The sequence below is a fragment of the Arachis stenosperma genome, chromosome 6, assembly GCF_014773155.1.
Source record: "Arachis stenosperma cultivar V10309 chromosome 6, arast.V10309.gnm1.PFL2, whole genome shotgun sequence".
Taxonomy (NCBI): domain Eukaryota; kingdom Viridiplantae; phylum Streptophyta; class Magnoliopsida; order Fabales; family Fabaceae; genus Arachis; species Arachis stenosperma.
In genome coordinates, this window is record NC_080382.1 from 123,120,301 (window position 1) to 123,130,409 (window position 10,109).

Consider the following 10,109-nt stretch of genomic DNA (forward strand, 5'->3'; position numbering starts at 1 on the left):
ATGTCAAAATGTTATTTTTTTTTAATTAGTTATTCAGACATCATTCTTTTATTACAGTAATAACTTGTTTCTTTTTTTATTTTTAATTATGATTATTTATAATAACTATTTCCACAATTTAAAAAGGTCTAAAACGGGTGAAATTCAATCAATATTTTATAAGTATTATTTAAGTCTACACGACTTCATTAAGGTCGAGCACCGCGACATGGACTAAGCCCTACTTATTCAAATAAGTAATTAATTTATGCTATCTCTCATTTATTTAGAAGGGAGATCTCAACAACTTTTCTACTAAAAGGGAGTAACCAACCCATCATCAAAGGTAAGATTACTCAAAAGGTAATTATTGACTCCACTTCTACATTTATAAATACCCCGACATGCTCAAGTATTCTTCAAACTCCAATATACTAAAAATCTGTCTAAAACTCTTGCTAACTTAAGCATCAAAGTCCCTTGCAGGTACCACTCCACATCTCCTCACAAGGAACTCGGACAACTTCATTCTTGCAGGAGAAGACGTCGGATCTTTCACCTAAAGGTGTCTGGATCTCATGTTCAGGCCAAAATTATCGTGGTTCTAGGTAAGCCTCAGGACATTAGTGTCATTGTGGGAACCTAGTAATCAACATCGTACGATGACGGATGACATTCTAGAAGATAGACACACGGCTTCTGATTCTGAATCCCGAGAAGAAGAGTAGTATAACGATGAACAAGAGTTAGTTATACCTCCCTGAGTTGATAAAGGAAAAGGTATTGCTAAAGACGCACATCAGTCAAACCCGAAAGGATACAAGATAAGCTCAAAAATTCATCGACTTAAAGGATCAGGGCCAAGAGATCCTATAAAAATTATGGGACTTGTCCATAGACACTAAGGTTGAATGGAATAACTCGAGCAGGAGCTAGAGCGACAACGTCATTCCGAACAAGTCCTGAGAAGAGAGATATGATGACGAAGGGAATTAGAAAAAAAACTCTCAAAATTAGAATTTGACCACAGGGGTAAGAGACCCCACATTGATCCGGAAGAAACACCTTTAGGAGGTAAAGATTCATTTATAGAGAAAATTATGCGGACTAGAATTTTCAAAATCTTTAAAATTCCGAACATGGACCTCTACGATGGAACGACTGACCCAAGACATTATTTAAGTAATTTCAAAAGCTGAATGTAATTGGCCGATGCGTCAGATGCAACTCGTTGTAAAGCTTTTCAGATAACATTAACCAAGGCTACAATGAAGTGGATCGACAGTCTAACACCAAGGTCGGCAACCTTCTTTGACGACCTTGCAAGAGATTTTCTCACCCATTTTTCATCCAAAAGGATAAGGTCAAACATGCGCCAAGCCTTTTGGGAGTAAAATAAGAAGTCAGAGAATCAATACGAGCCTATATGAAAAAATTCAACAAGGTATGCTTGGAGATTCAAAATCTACCTACCAAAGAAGTTATCATGGGACTAGTTAACGGCCTCAGAGAATATCTCTTCTCCCAGTTTATATCAAAGAGGCACCCTACCTCTTTATACAAGGTGCAAGAGCGAGTTGAGAAATACATCAACATGAAAAAAACTGTCCAATTAAGAGAGTCTACCCCAAGACAACACAATCAATATTAGGCTTGTGACAAAGAAAAAGAACTAAAGAAAAAATAAAAGTACAGCTCGGACAAACCTCAAAGGTATCACAACTATACCCCTCTATTGTGAATTTTTCTTGTCGATGTCTACAGAGAGATCTGCCACACATAAAAGATTCTAGCAGAAAGATCGGACGACCAAGGTAAAAGAAAAAAAGATGAAGAAGACAAGAATCGGCAAGATTGGTCAGAACAAATCCCTAAGAGACATATCCACATGATTGCTGAAAGATTTGCAAGAAAAAGAGTAACAAAATCCTCTTGCAAAAGACATTTGAAAGAAGTCTACCAGGTCGATGAGGAAGCTGAAATGCCCAATCTACCTGTCATCACCTTCACAAAGGAGGATGCCCAAGGGGTAGCAGCAGGACACGACGACCCTGTCGTGATCACGATGGTACTTGCCAATGCAACCCTCCACAGAGTCTTAGTAGATCAAGGAAGTTCGATCGACATCCTGTTTACACCAGCTTTTTACAAGCTGGGTTTAGAAGAAAAAAAGTTGAGTGCACACCTAGACAATCTCTTTGGTTTAGGAGACATGCATATCCAATCTCCGGGCTTCATCTCTCTATACATCACCTTTGGTAAAGGTACAAAATCAAGAACCTTGAGCATAGACTACATAGTGATTGATGTGATATCGGCTTACAACGCCCTGATAAGTCGGACAACGCTAAATCAACTTGTTGTAGTAGTCTCCATCCCTCACCTTTGCATGAAATTTTTTACTCCTAAAGGAATAGCCACTGTGAGAGGAGACCAGAAATTCTCAAAAAAGGTGTTACAATAAAAGCCTAATCCTTTAAGAGTATATAAAATGAAAAGAGGTCAATACCATAGAACTCAAAGGTGTTTGAGTTCGGGAGAAATTGAGACCTCAACCTGAAGGAAAGGTTGAGGAGGTCCAGATTGGGGATGAGGTCGAGAAGATAACAACATAGGGGCTAATCTAAAGAAGCAGCTAAAAGAAGAACTCGTTAAGCTCCTACGAAACAATTCTCACCTCTTCGCCTGAAAAGCCTCTGACATGCCTAGAATCCATCTTGACCTCATGAGCTACAAACTTGTTATTTACCTAGGCTCATGACCTGTCCAGTAAAAACAACGAAAGCTTAGTCCCGAAATAGCAAAAATTGTAGAAGAGTAAGTCTGAGCGCTGTTAGAAGCTAAGTTCATAAGGAAGGTAAAATACCTATTATGGCTTGCTAATGTGGTACTTGTGAAGAAAAAGAATGAAAAATGGAGGATGTGTATTGACTATATTGATCTCAAGAAAGCCTGTTCCAAGGACCTTTACCCTCTTTCCAGCGTTGATACTCTGGTGGATTCAGCTTTAGCTTTAGGAGAAGACATATTTCGTCACTCCTAGGACAAACTATTGCTATGTAGTAATGCCCTTTGGATTGAAAAATGCTGGAGTCTCGTATCAACGATTAATGAACAAGGTATTTTCATCTTACCTCGAGAAATTGATGGAGGTCTACATGGACGATATACTTGTAAATACTAAAGAAGAAATCAGTCTGCTGCCCAACCTTATAAAAGTGTTTAACATGATAGGTAGTACGGGATGAGATTAAATCCAACAAAATGCATATTTACAGTGGAAGCCGAGAAGTTCCTGGAATTCATACTCACCCAAAGAGGCATTGAAGCCAACCTAGACAAATACAGGACAATCCTAGAGATGAAAATCTCGACCTGTCTAAAGGAAGTTCAGCAGCTAAACGGCAGTCTGGCAGCCTTGTCTAGATTCTTAGTAGGGTCGCCTTTGAAATTCCTACCCTTGTTTTCAATCCTCAAGAAAGGATATTAATTCTAGTAGACTCAAGAATATGAACAAGCTTTTTAAGACTTCAAATATTTCTTGAGCCAACCACATATCCTTACTTGACCTGAAGAAGGAGAAGAGCTTGTATTGTAGCTAGCTGTAGCGAACAAGGCCATAGCCTTTGCCCTCGTCCGAGAAGATAAGAAGGGACATCAACCTATCTACTTTATGGGGACAGCATTGTAGGGAGAAGAATTTAACTATTAAAAAATAGAAAAATTTGCCTATGCCCTCGTTGTAACTTCCAGAAGACTCCGAACCTTACTTCCAAGCCCATACCATTAAAGTCTGAACTAACCAACCCATGAAGTATATCCTTTAAAAAACAAATATTGCAAGGTGGATATTACAATGGGTTCTGGAATTATTCGAGTTCGATCTAAAGTATGAAGCTCATACAGTCATCAAATCGCAATATCTGGCCGACTTTTTAGCTGAATACATAGAAGAAAAATAAGGAAGCTCTACAGACTGGCATCTATATATAGACGGATTGTTAACTGAAGCTGGTAGTTGAACAGGAATCATTCTTGAGAATGAAGAAGGGACTCGAGTAGAGATTTGGAGAAAAAACTAGAGCAGTTAACCCAATTCCAAGAAACAAAGGTCATGCATATAACTCGAGAACTCAATTTCCAAGTTGATGCCCTCTCCAAACTGGCTAGCACTAAACTAGGGGGCAACAACAAAAATTTGATCCAGGAAACTCTCCACACACCATTAATGGCCAAAAAAACATTAAAACAAAACATATCCACGAGGTACAACAAGAACGTCATCAGAAGAAACTTTGCCAGGAATGACCTCGTTCTGATCAGGATTGACATCAGGGTACAAATGTCGGGTGAAAGAAAGTTGGCTGCAAATTGAAAAGGACCTTATAAGATCATTGAAGTTTTAGGAAAAGGTTACTACAAAGTGTCCAACCTACAAGAGAACGAGCTTCTTAAGTCGTGGCATGCATGTAACATGAGGAGATACTACAACTAGAAAGCGAATCTTGCTCCCTGATGTACTCTTTTTCTCGACTTCATGGTTTTTTTTCAAGAAGGGTTTTTGTGAAGGGGTTTTAACGAGGCATCATAATAAGGGCTACGAGATAAGATAAAAAAATTCTTAGTAGCAAATAACATCTGTAAATCATTTTCATTAATGATAATTCATCATTTTTCTATTTTCTATGATTGATTGTTCTACTATACACACCAATTTAAGTTCGATAAAGCGCGAAAATCATTGTCCGACCTAGATGGTCGGCAAAATAAAGTGATGAGGGCCAAAATGGTATAAAAAGTTATATAAGCAGATCATGGTCTAACCTCATCAAACTATTCATACAAAAACAAGTTAATAAAAGAGGCAAACCTAAAACGAATCGCAAAAATAACTTGATAAAACAAATAAAACCGACCTCCCAAGATCAGAATAAGCATAATTAAGTCTCCAGATTCGGAGAACAAATCATTATCCAACCTTATAAAAATTTGTTACAAGGAAGGTGATTTAAATAAGCGTCCGACCTCCTCAAGTCGACACAACAAGAACAAGTTATCCGACCTCATAGAACAACTCGATCAAAACGAGTCGAAAAGTGAGTAAAAAAAAACTTGTAAAAATTTTTACATCAACAAAAACTACCAATCTCACGTAGTTAGAACAATTAAAAGTAATTTGAAACAACCGAGTTATGAAGAAAAAATTTGCAGAGAAAATAACATCTTCAATTATTAAAATGTTTGGTATAAAAAAAGCAAACAAAATTACTACTGTGCAAGTTAAAAGTACAAACACTTATAACACCACAAAAATAAGTGTGAAAAAGTTTTTAAAAGCCTAAACCAGGACAAAATAATATCCAAACTACAACTATTAGAAAGGGATGAAGCCCAATCAACACTCTATAAGTATTGTTCAGGTCTACACAACCTCATGGAGGTCGAGCACGGCGACATGGGCTAAGCCTTACTTATCCAAATAAGTAACTAACTCCTACTATCTCTCCTATTCATCTAGAAAGGAGATCTCAACAACCTCTCTACCAAAAGGGAGTAACCAATCCACCATCAAAGGTGGAACTACTTAAATTGTGGTTATTGACTCCACTTTTATACTTATAAATACCCTGACACTCTCAGGTATTTTTCGAATTTCAATCTACTAAAAACCGACCTAAAATTTTTGCTAACTTAAGTATCAGAGTCCCTTACAGGTACCAACTCCCACCTCCTCATGAAAAACTCGGACGGCTTCATCCCTGCAGGAGAAGACGTCGGATCTTTCACCTAAAGGCGTCTGGACCTCACGTTCAGGTCCAAATCATCCTAGTTCTAGGTAAGTCTCGAAATAATAAATTAATAATATAAAAAGAATGACATTTATTTAGATAATTAGTTTTTAAAATATAATATTTTAATAATAAATTTTAAAAGATGTGACACATTGGTAAAAAAAAATCCCAAATTGCATAAGGAGTTGGCAACTGTGCCAAAAGATGCCTTCTTGCTATTTTATTATTATTGGTAAATATTTTTTTGGTATTTTATTATTGGTAAATATAGTAGTAGTACGCCCAGTGACACACACAGTCACAGGAACATTCAAACGAGGATTAAGCCAAAACATAGCGTTAGCAACAACCTTATTCTGTCTTTTCCTGTGTATTCTTTTGGAGATCTCACGTCATTTTTGGAGCATATATATGATTGTTGAATATTGAGTATCAAATATATATTCTTATTACTAAATGCAACTATGCAAGTAAGCCACTTGTTTGTGTTGCTTTATGGTTTGAACTTTTTAGTGTTTACGTTCCAATTGTTTGCTTGTGCAGTGGGAGATTATTATAGACATAACATTTGATACATTATAAGAATCTTAAACTACTTTGGATTCATTATGTTTTAGGCAGAAAGATTATCACATTTTGGGCTTTTTGTTAGAAAGGAAAGAATTAAGCTTTAGTGGTAATTTTAGATAATTCTACATTAAAGCAAAAAGATATATATTTACTTTTTTTAATATGCTTATTTTTTTATGTTCATATGTTTTATTTTTCAATCCGACATGCCAAAGGATTAATCCGTTGCAGATCGAAATTTTATTTAAGAGTTTGTCGTTGGTCACAGGGTTAATGCATACAAAAAGTGAGATTGAAACACTTGACATCTGTTTAAGTAAATTAATGAACTAACCAAATGACCAATCCAAGTTGGTTATTCATATGTTTATCTTGATCTTTTAAAAATGAATAACACTTAGAAATGGATATAAGTCCATGAGATTAATTAAGGAAGAGAGATATTAAAAGAATATTACATGGTATCCTGAAAATCATACTTTTTGGTTCAATGTGGATAACATACAATAGAATATTACACTTTCTGGTTCAATTTTTCTCCTCTGCTTTCTCTACTCTCAAGCTTCAATCATCCTGTTCATCAAGAAATTGTTCATAATCTTTACATGGTATTCAGAACTTCTGGGTTGGATCCATGGGAGCCTTTACCCCTCTTCCTATTAAGAGATAAGCTGGACAAACAGGATTTCTCAGCCTTAAAAGATTTAGCTCTCATTTCTCTTCGTGCCCAACAACTTGAAAATCATCTTTTCAAAAAAAAAAAATCCCAGCCAAATTTGATAAAGATGCAGATAAAACTAATAAGACTTTATAAACTCTGAGATGTTGAGTATGCATCGAGTATGTAAACTGACGGACATTATTAGGTCTATTTAATTTTTGGATTTGGATCTATTAAATAAGGCTTTAGACATATAATATTTGCTTTTATGTGGTATGAATTTTGTTTATTACTTTGGTTGTTAAGTAGCAATAATTTGGGTTTTATATTTAAATAAATATTAAAAAATATTAATTCTTAAAATATACACATGAAAAAAGCATTCCACAATTACACTTGGGCTGATTCATAACAACCAGTCACGAAATAGATTTATATCATTTTGTAGGCATCACCCACGAAATGGCCTTTTCAGTTTTGACATTTGAATTGGACCAACTCAGAAAGGGAGCCCACGAAGTGGCAGATAATTGGAAAAAAAAAAAAGAGGGAAAAGTTAATAAAAAATCAATAATATGTAAGTGATTGATTCTGTCGAGATTTGCAGCACTATTTGTTTTTTTCCCACAAGTTCATTAATACCTAACTAGCAATAGCAATTTCAGGTTAACCCTGCCAATACTACTAATTTCGTGGGCTCTCTTTCTTCGCTGATGGTTGCTACGAATTGGCCCAAACATAATCTTAGAAAGCCTTTTTTTATCTGCATATTTTAAAAATAAATATTTTTGCAATATTTATTTAAATAAAAAGCCGACTTGACCAAAAAAATAATAATAATAAAATAAAAATAAAATAAAAAGCCGAGAATTTGATGTACTTTTATGATGTCCAGATTTATAATATACATATTTGTTGGTCTTTTTATTTTTTATCTACTAATATAACTTTTAGATGCCTCACCTTTTATCACATGATTTTGCATTGTATTGCATCATGTGATTTTTCTTATGTGCATATCTATTCACCTTTCATTTTATAATTATGCTGTGCATTTAATCATATATTTTTTCTTGACATATCCCTGCTATTGGTTTATTCACTGGTATGTATATTATATTTTAAAAAGAAAAACCTACGCACATAGTAATATGTTAACATACATGTAGAATCTCATTCCAACAATTCTTCTTAAGTTCTATCTTCACAGTGACCTGATGAAAAAGAAACTAGACACCGACACAAAAATACGAAAAAACATATTGGCAAATATTTGAATTTTCTTTTTTTCATCCTCCTTGCTGTGATTGCAGACCGGATATTTTTTTCGTGAACCAAGCAACTTCAGATCCATTTTGAACCAGCATTCAACTAGTTTTAAGTCTTATCAGGCTTTGGATCCAATCATTTAACTAGGATTCTATTTGGGGATCAAACGAAACCTTGCAAGTGTGTAGCACTACAGTGGCTACTTCTATGAAGACATCTTGTAAAGATGATATTATAAACAGATAGATAATTCAGTTAAACATGTCAATCCATCTAACAATTTATAATATCATTTTCACATAGAGATGTCTTGGTTTTAGTAGAAACATCCACCTAAGAGAGGACAAGCAAAAAGTAAATGCACCTACCCACCACAAAGAATACCCTACCCCCTTAATATACCATCTATAGTTTTCCCCAAACTAAGTGAGAAGCCTTAAGCGCATCATCAAGCAAATCCACATTGAAAAAAAACTAAAGTGAACTCTATCAGATCACATGTATAAACCGATCCAAGCAAGAAAAAGCTATAACTCAGGAACTGCCAAAATCATGTTGCAATATAATAAGACTAAACAAAAAAGTCTTACAATTTAGCAAAATTAAATATATCATAACTCAAACATGACAAAGCCATTGATCAATCCCAAAGAAAACAAAACTCTCCAACCAAAGGCTAAAAGAAAAGATGCCAACCCATTTAGTCTCCCTTCTTCCTAAACGAGCAGCCCTCGGTTAGCCTTGCTCTTCCACCAGTGGGCTGGCACAAGATCGTTTGGCAGTTTCCGCACACCACGACTGTCTGAGAATGGCTGAATACAGTGGTACTGCATCAACATGGAAATCAAAACATCAAAATCACGAAGATCAAATCATTTGTTTGCACAAATTATAACTTCGCGATCAACAGGGAGGGAAGGATAAAACTTACATGTTGAAGCAACCTTGGCATTTCACATCCTACAACAAGACAGGAATACAAGAGACAAAAATTAAATAGACAAACAATTAACAATTAAAACTTGGAAAGGAAGGCACCAACAAATGGGAAAATACATATAAGAGAGAACTAATATAAAAAATAGAATACCATGAAGAAAGAATTAGGAGACTGAACAAGACGCTTGAGCTTGTGCTTTCTCTTCTCAAGCTCAGCCGGAGGATTAAGCAAATCAATATCGTTCTGCAGAACCTACGCAGCACAAAATCACGATAAATTTCAGTCACCGTTACTAAGGAAGGAATAAAACCCTAAAGAAAACAAAAAATTCGAAGGTATATAACAGAAAAGAACGTCGTCTTTGTATAAAACCCACACACATCTACGAAGAAATATAAATACATACAAGAAAACAGATCTGAAGTTCTGAACACAGACAAAAGAAGAAAGAGATTATACTTACCATGCTGACAAAAACAGTAAGTGGCGGCAGGAGAAACTCCGAAGAAGAGAACCCTAGGAATGTGGCAGCAACAAACTCAGAGTCTGGCTAAGTTTGGCTGCATCAGATAAAACAAAAGAAAGAGAAGGATGTAAGTAGTGATGCTTATATACAGAGGGTTTACTCTTACCCAGCCCAATACGACAATATATAATAATGGCCCATTTGTTAATAATATCTGATATCTCCCTTTCAAATTTTGTAGGCTCGGGTTGGGTTTTTCGGCTTAGCCCAAGCGCCAAACGATATTTTGTAATTTAATACATGTCAACCCAAACAGCCAAAATATTATAGAATACTGATAATATTTTTGTGTCAATCATGCTAACGTGTACAATTTGGCGCCAAATTTCATGCCCATTATATATTAGTAATGGAATAAGTGTAATTACTGAC

At 35.4% G+C, this 10,109-nt stretch overlaps 1 protein-coding gene across 1 annotated transcript; it reads right to left on the reverse strand.

The window, feature by feature from the left end:
• Positions 1–8,813: 8,813 nt before the first annotated feature.
• Positions 8,814–9,822, reverse strand: LOC130935765 (40S ribosomal protein S27-2). Its single transcript, XM_057865650.1, has 4 exons — positions 9,675–9,822; positions 9,362–9,463; positions 9,203–9,231; positions 8,814–9,098 (listed from the first exon to the last, which is right to left on the reverse strand). The coding sequence occupies exons 1-4, from the start codon at positions 9,675–9,677 to the stop codon at positions 8,972–8,974; spliced, it is 261 nt and encodes an 86-aa protein (XP_057721633.1). The 5' UTR covers positions 9,678–9,822; the 3' UTR covers positions 8,814–8,971.
• Between the last annotated feature and the right edge of the window lie 287 nt (positions 9,823–10,109).